Raw genomic sequence first — 17,431 nt, 5'->3', positions numbered from 1 at the left:
TTGGTGCTGCTCTTAGCTTGTTTATAACCGCCGCTCGTGAGGTGTTCTCGCTCTCAGTGGCAACGCGCTTTCGCGGTTTCAGTTCCGCCGCAACGGAGGCGCGCGAAACATGATTTTTTATCTTTGTCGGCACGTTATCGCAGGGGCGGCGGAAGTTGATTTCTATCTTGATTGGCACTGCTCTTAGCTCGTTTATCACCGCCGCTCATGAGGTATTCTCGCTCTCTGCGGCTGTGCGGAGACTCGTGTTTCAAGGAGTACGACACTCTGAAATACTATTGAACATTTTGCAGTTCCGAGTGATGCCGACACCAAAATACTGTTCCTAATTTTTTTTTTACTATTTATTCCCGACTTTATACATCTTGTACATTCAAGATCCACAATAAAGTAATCTGACCACCTGGGAAAGTTTTCTTCAAAATAATTTGACCCTCAAAGGGTTAAACGCAAGGGTTTGCTCGGGCTGTATATGGTAAAAAATACTGGTCTCATCAGCGTTGAAAACGTCGCAGGGCTTGTATGCAGCAATCATCTTCGGCAGTGACTTCATACACTCGTTCACTGTTGAAACATCCACGGATGTGCTTTCTCCGCAGGAGCAGCTGTACATAATCCTGTTTCATTTTTTAAAGCGATCCAGCCACCTGTTCGATGCCTGAAAGTCGCCGATGCCCAGACGCAATGCCACAAGGTCCGGCTTTTCTTTTAAAATGGCGCCGTCAACATTGATCGCAGAGCTCCGTGCTTGATGCAGCCACTTGAGGAGCACTTATTTTAAATTCTCATGCTGTCCTTCTTTTGCCGCTTTGTGCTTGAGCCTGAATTTGTTGGCATTCTTCAATATCACCGCTTTGTTTGCCAGGATCGTCTTAAGCGAAGATTCAGGTCTCTTAAGGTTCCGGGCAATGCTGGCTTTTGTGGCTCCATGCCGCTTTTCCGCTTCCTCGATAATATTCAGCTTACCGCCTGTCTCACAGAACTGTCCGCTTTTGGAACATTGTGCGTTGCGCAGCTCTACACAACTCAAGACCTCCGCTGAATGCTGGTCGCTAGGATTACGACGAAGAACAGGTGTGATAAACCTGCTGCTGGGGAACTGGAAGGAGAGAAGTGCTTCCCAAACACGACGAGAGGCGACACCGCCGAGAAGAGAGGGAGAAAGTGTTTGTGGAGAAGAAAAGGCGGTATTTCAGCACAGCGGGCGTCACGGTCTGCTACTGGTAGGGGAGAGAGAAACGAACAATGAGACGAGGCAGGAAAGAAAGCTGCGCCAGAGTGATCCGGTCGAGCGGTGTCAAGCACTCTGCATGGCGAGAGACGGAGCGAGGAAAGAGACCCGCGGCACTTTTCTTTCGTCTGCAGTTCTATCCCATGCTTTGCGAGAGTCGTCATATAACACGGGTCATGCGTAAAATTGCGTCGGATAACCGAGGTTTTTAACGCATTGCTTGTATGGGGACTTTGCCGGGACTGTGCTAATCCGTCATAAAACCCGGCTCGTCGCAAGATCGGGGGACGTATAACCAGGGTTCCACTGTAATGCGAAGATTTGTCACCAGAGAAGAAAGGCAATATTATTTACAGCATTGCTCAAAATGCATTTAAACAATCTTGGCTTAGTAACACTCTCAGAGCTAAACGGATTCTACACTTATAAATTTTAAGATACACGAAATTAATAACTTGGATTTCAGAGGGCTTACAAAAGCTCCCTAGAATTCATATCTTGGGCACTCGGTACTTCCTACAATGACACAGCCTGTTGTTTTGCCTTCTTTGTTAGTTCAAGTACCACAGACTGTGCAAAGAGCAGCAACATTCTGGTGAAAGCAGCAACTTTGTAACTGCATCAGACGTATGCTATATTCAAAGATATAGACATAGACATATATATTGCCACGTAGCCTGCATTCAAGTACCATACAGATCGCTTTGGACACCGCAAACATTGCAACAAAGCGAAACACCACCAGCATTCATTACAACATGAGGAGCGCACCTGCCTACCAGCCTGCGTGCGCACGAGCTCCCATCAAGGTGCTACCCCACCAATGGAAAATAACCGCGTGTGGTTTCATCAAGACAGGCCGCAAGCGGCATTGGAGGACAGTGGCTTGCGGCAGAGGACGTTTTTCGTTTGCCTTCGCTGCGCAGATGACAGAGTATCTTCTTTAGCCCTGGGCACAAGTTCGTTTCTTAATAAATAGTCTATTTTTATAAACCTGTGTTGACTAAAATCACTACAATATTCAGACATAATTCCTCAGCTTAGTAATACTAGTGAACATATTAATTTTCAAATTATGAATAAAATTAAAAGCATTACATTGCTCACATAGAAGTTTTTTAATGCATTACCATTAGAAATGTCAAAGTGGAAAAAAGAGTGTATGTGTGGGGTATGGGAAGCCAGTCACGTGGTAGAGGTGAGTGCGTGCATGCGTGCGTGCGAGTGTGTATGTGGTGCAACTGAGGGTGGTTTGCTCCAGACCACCGTCCGTTGCACTTTGCCCCTCAAAGAGTCAGGACGTGTGTTGAGCGAGCTCCTGAACAACACTTTGCAATGTGAACAAGGTTTAAATCATGGATCCGGGATCTCAAGGAGGTGTGAATTCAAAGAGATGCATTTCTCTTCCATTTACCACTAATTCACCACTGAATATTTTCTTTTTTAGTCTGCACAATGTTTTCTGCATGATTGTCCTCCATAGTAAACACAGCGTTCACCTCATGCCCTGGGTCATCTGTTTCCACGGTATCGTCATTTAGTTCGCTAAGGAATATTAACATAGTATTAGGCAAAGCAGTGGTAACAACAGAGTAGCTCCTTGTGTATTGCGTACGACGATGTACAGAGCTTAGTGTCATTCACAGTGTATGCTGATTAGATTTCACGTACTCAGGCACTGTAGATAAATGTGTTGATTTTGGATCTTTGGATTTTAGAGACACGAAGCAACATGCGGTTTGGCTTCATTGCATGGCACAAACGTGATGGTGGGAGTTGGTGTCCGCAATTAATGAGCTGTGAAACAAGAGATGGCATGAGTGTTCTGATGCGAAGTCCCTCACTTGGGTACAAGAAAAACTTGCTTTAGCCTTTTCAGCTTTGGGATGTCACTGCATGCGACAGGCTGTGTGCTCGTTGGTGCACTCTACAGGACTAACCTGCAGAAGGTTCCCTGTTTGGCTTTGGAGAGCAGCACTGGCACAAGCAAACACGGTCGCTCGGACATGCTGTCTGCTAGACTACACCCGCAAATGACCTTGGTGTCTGCTTACAGCATGGGCAAACATTATTTGCTCAGTATCCTTGCATGCCGAGTCAGACACCTTCAATTCCTCAGCATGTTCTACCAGCATGTTCCATTTCCTGTATGTAGTATTTCAGCTAGTTGGCATTGTTGCATAAAAAGGACCAAGAAATGCCCTTTAGTATGTTTTCACTGCTGTGTGCTGTTTTTTTTTTGTTCCTAAATGCACTGTTCTTGCACTGTTCTTCTATGAGGAGGAAATTCATAGAAGAATAAAAATGGGTTGGATCGCACATGACAGACATTGTCAGCTCCTGACTGGAAGCTTACCATTATCATTGAAAAGGAAGGTGTACAATCAGTGCATTTCCCCAGTGCTGACATATGAAGCAGAGACTTGGAGACTGACAAAGAAGCATGAGAACAAGGACCGCACAAAAAGTGATGGAATGAAAATTGCTAGGCATAACGTTAAGAGACAGAAAGAGAGCGATTTGGATCAGAGAGCAAACGGGTATAGCCGACAATCTAATTGACATTAAGAGAAAAAAATGGAGTCGGGCAGGTCATGCAATGCATCGGTTATATAACTGCTGGACCATTAGGGTTACAGAATGGGTACCAAGAGAAGGGAAACAATCGAGGACGACAGAAGACTAGGTGGAGCGACGAAATTAGGAAATCTGCGGGCGCTAGTTGGAATCGGTCCGCGCACGACAGGGGTAATTGGAGATCTCAGAAAGAGGCCTTCGTCCTGCAGTGGACATAAAACAGGCTGATGATGATGATGATGCACTGTAGACCCTACAAGCTTGAGGCATGCAAGAACACCTGCCTTGAGGCTGAGTGGCTGTAGCAGTCTGATGTTAAGCAAAAGATCGAAGGCTTGACTCCCAGCAGTGGCGCCCTTTAAATGGGAGCAGAAAGCAAAAATGCCCCTTGCACACAGATTATGCGCATGTAAAAAGGAGGTCAACAGGTGGTCAAAATTAGTCTAGTGCCTTCTACTGTGGCACTTATAGCACATTATGCAGCTTTAGGATGTAAAACTGCATGAGTTAACAAATTTAAGCATATGAGAAAAAAAAAGGGGCATTGCAGCAACACAACTGAAGAAATACACAGTAGTTGTGCCTAGTATTGTGCCTACCAAGCATATCTAGACATATTTCTGAAGGAAGGATGGGAAGTAATACTAGTAGGTGGAAATGGAGAGAGACCTGCCAGCAGCCCCCCGGCTTTGTCTCAGTAGACTCACTCAAAGCAGAGCACTCACTGGTGACCGTGCCAATGCTGGAGCGCGTCACTGAACCCCACTTGTACTTGGGCTGGCTAACGGTGGGCCGCACTCGCACTCGATCCCCAGCACGTAGAGCCGACTGTGACGGCGAAGCTTGCGTGAGAGCAGATGAAGATGCAGGCAGGCTTGCCGCTGCTTGTTGCGAGTCCCCCAGCAGCTCTACGTGAATGTACCGCACCCAGTAGACGCCACCTTTGCGCTGCCAATCGGCCAATACGTTCAGGTCGTGCAGGCCGTCATGGTCCACCTGTAACAGCTTCTTTTTATCATTGCAATTTTTATTTATTTATTTTGCTGTTCACATCTTATAAACATTATGTGTGCTCACATGGACTACGCCTAGAGAAATTTGAAATTGCTTATAATATTCATAGTCAGAAATGACTGGGGTCATTGCTACTGCAAAGTCGTTTGCCTGACATATTTCTGGATGGTGCTGACAAATTATCACAGTTACTGAGAATGAGCCAGAGAAATTTAAGAGAAATGATAACTAAAGCTGCGTCTGTTTCCAGCTGATTATTTTTTTATGCCACAGATATCATCATCAACAGTAACAACATGTAATAGTTACCTATCTTGCTTGCCACAGGAATTAATGCCATGGCTGAGCAATGAAATGCTTTTGGAGGAATGGCAGACCACTTGCAAAGGACAAGATTATACAAATGTAGCAGACAATTATTCAAAAGCTAAAAAAAATTAAGAAAAGCATGAGCACTGCCCAACAAAGGAAAAGTAGTAATCCTGAGCCCTCAATCATCAGCTGCTCCCACAGCTGTGTGCATTTCAAAATGAAAACACTCATCACCATTCGAACAGATATTGATACGGTGCTGGCGAACTTTCACAACATTTCTTGCTCACATCTAGTGCTTATAGGAGAAAGGTGATACGTTAACTGAAATTTCTGAGCAGCTCGTCTGGATGCATGCTGGTGCCAGTGAATGTATACCATAATCAGTAGAGTTCCAGTAACAGGCAAGTTATAAGCTAAGGTTCAATTCCAAACTTTAATTTTCTTCAGAATGATGGCAGAGGAGAATAGTTTGTTGGGAGAGTTGGTATCCTATTCTTGAAGCAAGCATCAAGAAAAATTGCACGACAGAAAAAAGAAAGACGGACTCAGTGCTATGTCCATCTCTTCTTTCTATACGGTAATTTTTCATGCTGCTTACCTCAAGAATTTAATTTTCTTTGCTTTAAATGTACAGTTGAAGTGTATTTCATGCCTACCATCAGTATTTGATGCTTAAAATTTATTGTGTTCTTCTGTTGCACTCTAGTTTCAATTAATCTTATCGCACCTTTTAGGTCAACATGTATCATAGAAGAAAAGCTGCAGTCCTTTTGTCAATGGCTACATAGCATGTCGGATACATTATGTGGCAGATACCTGTTCTCATGTCCATCACTTAGAAAGGCACACCACCGACCCACCAAAAAGTGTACATTTTCTCTTTTTTTTTTGTGTGTGTGTGTGTCCGCATGGAACTACAGCAACACCGAAGATGCATTAAATGGTTTTCATTTTCAGTGAGTGTGAGGTGCCCAGCTCGCTCAGTGTTGATGATATTAATCGAGAGATGTGCTCAGCTGTGAAAGCAGGCTTCTTCTGATAAGACCCACTTGTCATACAGCTGCTTTTGTTACAATAAGAAAGTTGCAAAGTCCTTGCCTTACTGGTGGAGGGTTCTCTCTCTTATTTTTTTCATCACTGGCTCTATATTTCCGTAATGTTGCTGTCTCCAACCTGGCCATGGAATGTCACCCTAGTCATGCCATAATCCATGACACATGTGAATAAAATTACAGCAAACCAGGAACAAAGAACAACAGAAAGCTGAGCTAGTTGATAAGGATTCATTATGCAAAAAAAGAAGTGATTTAAAAGAAGCGTGTTGTCCACTTCTCTACTCTTGTGTCCTGTCTGCATGCCTCCCTTCTTTTTTGCAGGAACAAAGACACAGGTTAGATACACAAATGAAAAAGACAAAGAAAACATTCTTTATCACATAGTGGCCAATTACAAAAAGTGGTGCTCGACTTCAACATCCTACAATGCCAATGAGCTTTGCTAAAGAAGAAGGGGGGAAAAAAAGCTAATGAGAAAGTTAATGTTTGCTTAGCTTCAAATATTCAAAAATATTAAATAAATGGTGTTCAAGTTGAATACGAATATTAAGAATACAGTATAATAATACATATGAATTTGAAGATTTAAAATATTCACAAAACCTGTAATTTTGCCAGGAAGCATCAGACTCACCTCTACAACGCGGCCAACGTCGCCTTCATGGACCTCCTCATACGTACGGCAGCACTGAACCAACATGCCAAGTGAAATGTGGTTCCGAACATAGACAGCATAGTCATCATTGTTTGTGAAATCTGCTCTGCAGAGGTAGCCTGTGCTTGGTGGTGCCTGAAACAACAAAAGAGTTCACCGTTAAATTTATTGTTTAAGGTCAACAGGACCGTATCAAGAAAACATATAACAAGTTTACTGTTTCGAAAAGATATACTTGTGCTGTAACACACAGAGCTTTCAACAACACTTACATTAGATAGGCCTTGAACGACCTTTTATCAAAGCCGAGAAATGCATCTGAAGTTAAATTAGAATATTTCAGAAGTACTTTGCTGTGAAAAGTACTTCAATCTGTTCAGCAGAAGCGGAGTTATTGGCAAACAAACATGCCGTTCACAGTGCTTCCGTTCCCTCTCCAATTACTAGCACTGTGAAAGCTAAGGCAGAGCGAGGTGTGCCCACAATGCTGCACCTACTGAACGTCCCTGTGGTGTGCAGTTAAAATTTTATTTTGGATGTTCAACGTAGATGCCACTATTTCCGATTTTAGTGACTACGATGCGCCAAACGTGGTTGTCCTCAGCGAGCTGTAGTGTGCTCAGGCAGCGGACTCACCAGCAGACTGGTCAGCCAGCAGACCCTGCGGCGGCCACGGTATCTATGCTACGTAGCAGACTGCAGCAACATGCAACTCCAGTGTGTATGCACAGCGTTTGCTTTGTGCACGATAGGGCTTGAGTACATACTCACGCTCATATGCTCCTGTCTGACTGTGCTATGTGATGTGGAGCGGCTTTGTCCTGTACCAGTTTGACCAACAGATAATAGCCACATTCAACTTGCGCATTTTGAAGCATTCTCATTATGAAGGGAAGTCTGCCAAGGCATATAGCTAGGAGCGGCTAGGAGGTGAGTGTGCACTGGTGACCATTTGTGTGCTCCGACCTTAAGTTTCATGTGGCTCGAGGCTGGTTGAGTGTTCAAAACTAGTTGATATTAGCGAGACCTGATGACTACGACTCCGATAAGCAGGGTGGCTAAAGTTTAATTCTTATGTGGGCGGCCACAACCAAGCGTGAGCAGACGATAGTTGGCTTCTTCCGGATGTATGTAATTATTATGGAAATTCTAAAGCAGATTTTCCCTTTAATAAGCCTCTATTTAATAAACTGCGTCAATATGCAGTAACAGTAGGAAGAAGAGCACTGATCCAAACACATTTCTTGATCGATGTCAGCTATTGGCCAACAGCAGCCACGTATGGGAATCTGCTATATTATGAAATGAATTGTCCAGAAAAGAGCAATAAGCAGGCTTTTGTTGAAAAGAGAGTAGTTGAGAGAAAAGTTATACTTCACACTCTGCTTGCGAGCCCCTCGCACCGCGCACAACTGCAAAATTTTGCTGAGATGTTCACAGCAGCATATGCTATCTGCGGGCTTTGTTTTTCCCCAAGCTCAAGGGGTGGCTCAGGACCCCTTCGAGGTAATGCCTGGCACTTAATAACAACAACAACAAAAAAAGAAGATTTATAAAATGTGCTAGTGATAACCTCATCCAACATTTCTTTTGACTTGGGGGAAGGGCAACGAAATAAAGGTGTGCTTAATGATGTTAATGCTGTATTGTTCAAACAATCTACCTAGTTAAGTTACCAGCATTATATGTACAGCAAAAAGCAAGGCAAACACTTATTTAATTTTTAAAACAGCTTAGCACAAACACAAGGACACTATGGTGAGCATGGTAAAACAAATCTGGGAAATCCCTGAGCTGATGTACATGACAACTGTCATTCCTCAACAGACGAGAACCCCAATCAGGTACCAACATAGCATGATACTACAAAGGGTTCTAACCTCTGGCAGGGAACCACCCCCTTCTTCTTCATAAAGGTCATCCGAGAACGAGTCAGACTCTGAGCAGTTGTCGAGAGATGTAATGCTCTCATCATCCGAGACACAGGGAACTTCATGCTCATGCTCCAGGAGCCAAGCCACAATGGCCTCAGGACTGGGCATCACATGGAAGGAGCCAGCTGCAAACAATATGCCACGCATGAATGCACATCTTGAAAAGTCTTTTTGGCAAGTTACATTTTGTCAGAACTTGATGCTGAAAGACTCATTACAGAGCAACAAGTGAATGTGCACAAAGTCATGTTTACAGATGGTACAGAGCACGCACAGTCTAGTGAAGAGGAAGATCACCAAACAGCTCTTCTTTGATAGTTTATGTATGCTGTATATACCATACATTGCTGGGAATGCTCGAGTTTCTTCCATCTGCTGCCATTCAAACAGCTCTTGCATCTTCCGAAATTTGGCTTTCCTGCATGACACACGCAATGGTAGAAGTCGGTGCCATAGTTACGCAGCTGCGACGAGAGCATGTAGCGTGTTATGGTAAGAGTACCATCTGATAGCATAGATAACACGGGCACAAAAGGAACTTTCTCTTTCTCTTCAGTTGCAGGTGGTCGGCACACACGGGGCCAACCACACATTTGTTGGTGCTCTTAATTGGACTATCTCACGAAAATCTTTCCTGTTCTCTTTCGGAGCATGACATCAGCAAGGGTGAACACGATTGCGTGAATGCACCTAAATTTGCATTACAGCACCTGTGACTGCCTTAGGCATTGGTGTCAGACACAGGTGAACATTATTTGCTTGGTATCCTTACATGGTGAGCTGAACTTCCTCGATTCCTCAGCATGTTCCTCAATAGAACATGCTGAGGAATTGCCTTGTATGTATTTTGGCTACCACTAGCTGGCTTTGTATAAAAGGAGTGATAAATCCTCTTTTTGCATGTTTGCATTACTGTATACTTTGTCCCTTGCTACCAGGATCATTTTTGAACAAACATCAACTTGTAAAGTCAACTGAGATGCCTGTATATCACTACAAACCTATACAATAAAAACAACACAGCTACTTTCACTAACTTCCCTCCAACTGGTAAATTAACTGTTTATTAATAAACGAGCACTGAAGGCTTGTTCCATGTCCTATTAGTAAAATTTTGTCAATGTTCTCTCACCACATAGAATTAAACATAGTTACTACCATATGCTAGCACCAGTAGTATACTCAGCTCATTATAATTATCAGCTCCAATACTCATGCACCCTTGCATGCTTATCAAAATAGTGAGGCACTTAGAGACATATATATTCATGTTGCTGTTGTAAAGATGTGAGCAAAATACACTTCTATAGCTAAAAGGTTAATGTGACCGTTATTTCATTCAAGTTAACCAATGGAAAAATCGAAGGGTGCCATGAAGGATGCCATCAAATTTTCCATGAATCTGACCATTTGCTCACTTGAACTTCAAGTTTTCATAACACTCTATGAGTGTATTTAGAAATGAATGATATACATATCATACAAAACTTGAGATACACACTTGTGAACACCTATCATTATGGGCAAAAAGCTTCATTGCAAGGCAGTAGATTGTTGCCTTTGCCGTGTTGCAGAACTTGTGGATTTGCGATCTTGCTGGCACTCAAGTCTCTTTTTTAAAATTACAGTTAAACCTCGATATGATGAACTTCTATATAACAAAATTTTTGATACAATGAAGTATTTAGCGTTCTAAACCTTCTTGTCATAGGACACCATATATTAGAACCCCCATATATAACGAAGTGTGTCTATATGCAATTTCAGGGTAATAAAATTTCACTGCTGTCACAAATACAGAGGCAATAAATGGAAACTGCTGTCGATGCAGATGGTCAACTGGTTGAATTATATACCGTTGCTTGTGAATGCACTTCTCAAATCGCACATTGTGCAACAGAAAGCAGCTCCCAAAGCAGAGCAGCATCTGATGAACCTGAGTAGCAATGTAAATGTAAGATCCCCTTGCTGTCAGGCCCAGTATAAAGTCCAAATACAATAAGATCCTACACGCCTCGCGTGACGACGTGGGCTGGGGTTGCCGGTAAAAGTGTGCGAAGATGAACCAGGAATGATGGTGGCTTGATGTGCGTTGTCTTTGAGCGAGCATAAGGGGAGAGACTGGGGGAGGGGGGGAGCATCTCCTCCCCTAGCCTAGCCATTCATGCGCAGCTAAGCTGAGCATGTACACCGGCTTCATGTGCACGATTAGTGCTGGAGGACATGTAATCTTGAGTTTCGGAGACACTATGAAGCTCGAAGCAGAAATGACCTTTCGGCGCGGACACCCAGCAGCCAGACTTCATCATTATAACTGATAATGCAGCATCGGGGTTGACGGTGCAGCAGCTTCTCATTATTATAACCGATAGAGTGTTAAAACAGGTATCATTATAAGTAGGTTCGACTGTATTTCTGGTTCTTTTTGTGTCAGAGAAATCTGTTGGCAGGTGTACTTTTGTATAAAAGGTTGAATTACAGTGTAACAAAATTTCGGTACAACAAGTAAAGTGATGATTTTACTGACTTTGTTATGTCGAGGTTTAACTGTGCAAATAAATAAATAAATAAATAAATAAATAAATAAATAAATAAAACTACATCTAATGCATTTCCCTTGTTCACATGTCACTTTGCATGGCAAATTTCCAAGTCGCCTGAGACGGAGCATTAATTTAGGTTTGTAGCTCATTAGAAAAGGAAGAGAATTCTATGTCTATTACCACCATTGCTTAGAACAAGTTAACCAATGACATGCGGCTTTTGACCATATGTTCTCAATGTTTGTAAAACAAATTCATCCATTTAACAGAATGCACACAGTAACATAATGTGCAAAGTCAGTATTAAACTAAATCAGTCTTGAAAGACTTGAAAGAGATGCTTTACATTTTAAATATTACGTGTTTCTTGGCTATGTTTGGACAAACTGCACCACTTATTTCAGGTTCTTCAATAAGGCTTATAAGCTTGTTCCAATAGAGTTCATCTAGAAACCCTGCCCTTGGCAAAAATACTGAAGTACTAGTCTTTGGAGCACTACATACCTAAGGCATTCAGGGCCATGGCCACCCCGTGTCTTGGGAAACCCATTTCCACAAGCTGGCGCATGATCGGCAATGCTGCTGGAGCAGTTGCTGCCGGACCATGCAATGTGGAGAGAGAAGACCGCCGAGATGAGGATCCTTTAGACTTTGCTCTGTGAGACCGACCAGCAGCCTGCAGGCTTGTTGCTCCATCATTGCCAAAGTGGTCTGCAGCAGCCCCTTCCTCGCTCATAGGGCTGTCTGCCACCGGCTCATTCTCCACTGTGTCACCAGTGGCAGATTCCAGTTCAGCAAGCAGTTGAGCAGACCGCCTTTTTCGGGTTCCCTCGGCTATCAGGAATTGGACAAGGGCAATGGCGGAAGCCTGGAGAGAAAGAGACAGGTCTCAGGAAAGGCATTTTTGAATGACACTTGCACATTTGACCAACCCAAGTGAACACATTCTAATTCCACCTGAGGTGAAGGGAGCGGGGAGGCAGGTTGGCACGTGTCCTTTTCTTCTAGTGCGGCCGTGGCTGTTAGCATGGCTGACCGCACACACAGCCTGTGCACTCTGTTTTAGAGGTGATCTGCTGCATGCACTACCAGCCACAGCAGCGGAGTGGACATGAAAGTGTGGTTGGCTTCACTTTGTACCACCGATATGATACAGATTTCAAAATTTTGGATAACTCGAAGTAGCCACTGCGGTCTGTCCAATAATGTATTGAAAGCAATATGTAAAGCATCCCGCTGATTCACACTGAAATCCGCACTGCCATTGATAATTCGAACTCCACGCCATCGTGGATGGGGTGAGTGCTAGGGCGCGAGAGCATGTTGGCGACACTGGTGTCGCCGTGCAGCTTTGCTCTTTTTATCAGCGGCTCTTTGTTTAGGCCTGACTGGAAGGAGATGCGTTTGCGCCTGGCCAGGCGTGGCCAATGCCTCTGTTGCAGATCGTTCTTCTCCCTCTCTCAAGACCGAGACAAAAACGTGAATGTCGCACTGCATGTTTTTTTTCTCTTTCTTTTTTCATGTTACATCTTGGAGACTACGCTCTTTCTCTACGGGCTGTTCTGCTGAGAAGCGGCACCAGGTAATTTCTGAAACATGGTGGTTGTGACGTTTATTGGTGCTCACATTACCAAAAAGCATAGCCTTCGAGATTTGTGGCTATTACTTAAAGGAAAGCATCGCTGGGATACGTGTTTAGATGCTGCCTATACATTTACTAGAGCTCAGCAGCGTGTAGCTGGTGCAACTGTGAAGGTACAACGGAGACCAACGTTGCAGCAGGTTGTGGTGCGTTTCGCAAGTGCATTTTAGAGCGCAGCTCTTGTTCCTGCGGCATGTGTTGGCGGCGCAAAGGCACGTTTCTTGTTGAACATTTTTAGCGCACGTTGCTTGTGGCCAGTCACGCTACACCACTTGCGCTGCGCCAGCCAAAATGCCGTCCCCTCTAGAATTCAACGTGCACACCATCGGCTGCTATCTTCGGAGCATTCGCAGAACGATCCCCAACCCGAGCGTCGCTTTGAACACTCTGAATGGCTGTCTGGGACTGTCAGTGAAGCGGTGTGGGCACCTTTTATTGCTATAGCAATTATATGGACACTCCAGGTGCATTTCTGCCGTCGGTGTCACCATGACCTTCCATATAAGTCTACGGGTGATAAAATTGTCGCCGCGCACCGTATGTGCGAGTGAAAGCGTGGGAGGGTGAGCCGGCAAACGCGGCTCAATCGCGCATGTGCAAACAAGGAAGACGGGGTGGAAGTGCGCTCTCTCCTGTTCCGTGCGAGGCACAGGGGTGAAGTGAGGGAAGGTGGGGGGGGGGGACGTGTTCTTTGGCGGCTGCTGCTTACGGCATGGCCGTACTGGCGCCATAGTGTGAAAGCGATCTGCGACGTGGCCAAAGTGCGCACCCGTGCAGGCCTCATCTTCAAAACGATCTGCAATGATTGCAGAGTGTGCGTAGTGCCAGTAGCTTCGTATGCACTGTGCTTCCTACGCTTCATTTGCGTTGAAGCGAGAGATGTCTGAAGGCCAATTCGCTCACTGCTGCTGCCGTGATTCCTCACTCCAGCGTTTTTCTGCTAGTTTCCGCAGTCATCGAGCGAGATGTGTTAATGTTTACGTGTGTGCGCGGGACACTGTGCTTGTTAATTTAGTTAGTAACCAAATGTTTACAAGCTTACACGGCTGATAAAACTACTATCCTCTTTGTATAGCTATCTACTAATTTGCTATCGCAATCGACGCTTCACCTTTTAGGCTAATGTGCAACATTTCTTTTTCTCCTCGCCATGCATTGTGGGTCGGTGCAGTTGGCGCGATGAATCCGCGGATGGAGCAAGAGCCATCTCGGCATCAGGCACATCGGACCAAGTTGGCTGTGCCCAGTTACATTGGCTACACCAGTGCTTCAAACTATAGATGTTGTTGTTCACACCAACGTGACGTAGCGTGTGCACACGCGCGCTCATGCTATATCGGACTACAGTCGAACCCGGCCATATTGAACTTGCAAAAAAACGCCTATCAGTTCGATATAGAGCATAATTTGATATAAGCCTGCTAAATAATTGGATGTCATAGAAGCACATACCATTTATAAAATCACTTTATTGATGAAACTAGCTTAATTTCGCATCAAATAGTCCTGCATTTTCTTTTGTTTGGCAATTTCGCTGCCTGCGACGCATGCACTTCTCCACATTGTCTGAGGAGTTGGAGCAGCTGAGGCCGCAACCTTCCACATTCGTGCAGAAGCACTTCGGAAGATATGGGCAAAGAACCGTCGTTGCTTTCCTCATTGTACCCACTTTCACTTGTGCTCGGTATGATGTCGGCAATGTAGTCTTCGTTTTCTGGCTCTCTCATGGTCGTGGCAAAATCATCTGCACTCACAAACTCGTCCACCGTTGATTCGTCAACAGCTTTGACAACGCCAACTTGACAAAGTTTGACAACTGATAACTTTGCTTCAAAATGACCTAAAACAACGATTTACAGCTTACGACGCACAATGAACACATGAACACTCACAATCGATTTCATGTGCTGTATGTTACCGTGCGAGTTGCTGTTAATTAGCTAATTAGGCTCCAAACAAAGAAAATAATGTTTTAGATATCATAAAAAGAGATTTATCATAGAAAGAAAAATTTTAGTGTTGAAATCAGCTCGTAAAAATAAATTAACTGTGCAAATTTCATTTAAGTTGTCTGAAATATAAAGTTTTTTGAAGTGTCTCGTACTCCCCTTAACTGCATGATAAACTGTAGATCTACCAAAACAGTATGCAGGACCCTCTACTTGATTTAGCCCTGACTGAATGTACGAATCTAACCACGTTGTTGCCGTGTGAATGTTAGGCTAAAGGGATGATGCTTCAGCTGGGATTCTTATTTACTTTTCAACCTCTGTATCTGAATCCAAATGTTCTAGCAACAAGTCTATATCATCAGCATGGAGCTCACAAAAATTCTGTGCAATTGATTCTGATTTATTATCACATCTTTTCCTTACTAAACCTCTGAGCAAACCCCACAAAATTCTCTGTTGTGCTATTCATGCTAAGGTTGCTGTTCCACATTGTCAAAGCTTCCTACGAGGCTGGTTTGTGTGAAATCTAAGCTTAGAAGTGTGCTCTCAATGCTACATTAAAGATGATGGAAGACCAGCAGATATTACCATGAATATGAAGTGCCCCATAGTCATGCTCATATCCATTGGTGTTCCACCTTGTTTAAAGTAGCAGTGATAGCATCTTTTCCTCTCTCAGTTTCTGATCTTCTATGACATTCATCAACTAACCTCAAGCTCCTGCCTCCCAAAGACAGGCCTCAAAGGTGATGGCTGCGTTGCTGTGGCCATAACCTGCTCAATAAGGGTGATGGGAGAATGCATCTCAGCCGTGACATCATCTTCGGCACTAGGTGCTGCTGTTGCTGCTGTCACAGCTGCCTGGTGTTGCTGCTGCAGCTGCAGCTGTGGCTGCTGCTCTGTGGGCATATTCTGAAGCAAGACCTGCCTCAGCACTAGCTGCTGCGAGGTCAGCACTTGAGTGGCACAGATCATGCCCAACAACAGGTTCTGCTGAACAAGCAGGGGCACATTCACACCTGATGCTGTGAGGAAGAAACACGAACATATATACATGAAGTCGAAGTGGCCAATGAGGCAAGTTGCATCATACTGACAATAAAAAACAACATGAGCAATGAAATGAAGGACAGTATAACACAGGGCACAGGTGGCGAGTAATTGCAGCTGTTGTTTTTCCTTGTTGGTATTAACATGTATTTTGCATTGCCTATTTTACTTTCACTTACTCATACTTTTGAAGCTCTGTGTAACAGAGTCATATTAAAAAAATTTTTGCTATTTTTTATGTTCAGGCTTCAATGTTTCAGCAGTTCAAAAATGTCCACAGTCACCTAGAACACTTCCAATGGCTAAAATAGGCTTAGTAAGCAGGAGTGTATGAATACCGAATAGTAGATTTAGAATTGAATATCAAATTGAATAAAAAAAAAAGCCGGATATCAAATCGAATATCAAATATCAGAAAATTTATCACAATGTTTAAAGCTCGCAAATGTTGGGCAAGTAAACACGGTGCTGCAGATTCTTGGGAGTGTCTTAGCACTGCATAACAAAAATGCAGCAAGCTATCAGTAACCTAGGTACATATAAATCATGATATACATACAGTTTTGTCTACTCTTACTAAAGGTAACTCCAAATTAGTATGCCAGCACTGATTACAGCTCTGCTCTAATGTATCAAAGTTTGGAAAATATTTTATTATCAGTAGAATGTTGAATAGAATCAAGCACTTTTTTCCCTATGAAGCTAAAGAATTAGTGATGTTATGTTGCGCACAATACCAATGAGCTGCTCAGTTTAATAATGGACCTGTGTTTTATGGTAATCTTTTAGTACACAGAACATGTTCCTTTCCAGTTTTCCTCCAAATTACAGGAAGTCTTTCCTGTAAATCTTTAGGGCAGGTAAGTTATCACAAGGCCAGTCTACACGACAGACTAAAGCACGGACTGCTCATTATGCGACTCAATCACCACTCCACACATAAGCCATCAGCGGAGCTGGGCAGGTTGACCATGGTCGGCGCTGACGGTAAGGAGCAGGTGCCTTTTCATCATCGAGTTCGGCGTCATTGTAAACTGTCAAAGGCTCTGAAATTGGAAAGGCTACAGCTAATTTGCATGAGGCTTTCATCTTTCGTTGCTTACAATACAGTAACAGAATTTAGCACTCCAACAGCAATACATGAAGCTGTACTGATGTTTTTATTGATGTGATGTATGCTGCAGCGACCGCTGGTGGTAACAAAACTACCAGTCCCAATGGTGGTAACAAAAGAAAGAAAAGGGTGTTTCTTGGCTTCACTCAAGGCAGCAAAAAGGTGCAATAACACAAAATGTATATCTGGCACACATTTAGAATGGTGTCATCTACAATAGGGAAGTCAATTTTATGCTGGAGGAAAACCACTTTCATTCAAGAATCGAAATGCAGACCACAGGGTACCTTGGTTTGTTCGGTAACTAAACTTAGAACAGATTTAGGCTGAATATATAATGCTGTGTTTG

General features: G+C 43.7%; 1 protein-coding gene across 6 annotated transcripts in view; it reads right to left on the bottom strand.

Moving 5' to 3' along the window:
* Window positions 1-17,431, bottom strand: part of HERC2 (E3 ubiquitin-protein ligase HERC2) — a 181,397-nt gene that overhangs the window by 62,603 nt on the left and 101,363 nt on the right. For 2 of the 6 annotated variants that reach the window (XM_075689247.1, XM_075689249.1), the window contains exons 41-45: window positions 15,630-15,943; window positions 11,829-12,192; window positions 8,728-8,906; window positions 6,827-6,982; window positions 4,516-4,816 (exon numbers count right to left, since the gene is read on the bottom strand). In XM_075689247.1, the coding sequence (XP_075545362.1) occupies window positions 4,516-4,816; window positions 6,827-6,982; window positions 8,728-8,906; window positions 11,829-12,192; window positions 15,630-15,943 (1,314 nt within the window). The remainder of the gene's footprint in view (window positions 1-4,515; window positions 4,817-6,826; window positions 6,983-8,727; window positions 8,907-11,828; window positions 12,193-15,629; window positions 15,944-17,431) is intronic. The other 4 variants (XM_075689251.1, XM_075689248.1, XM_075689250.1 and 1 more) reach the window with 4 other exon arrangements.

This window comes from Dermacentor variabilis, chromosome 4 (genome assembly GCF_050947875.1).
Source record: "Dermacentor variabilis isolate Ectoservices chromosome 4, ASM5094787v1, whole genome shotgun sequence".
NCBI lineage: Eukaryota > Metazoa > Arthropoda > Arachnida > Ixodida > Ixodidae > Dermacentor > Dermacentor variabilis.
The sequence above is the reverse complement of the archived record's forward strand: the minus strand, read 5'-3'. Positions and strand labels throughout refer to the sequence as shown.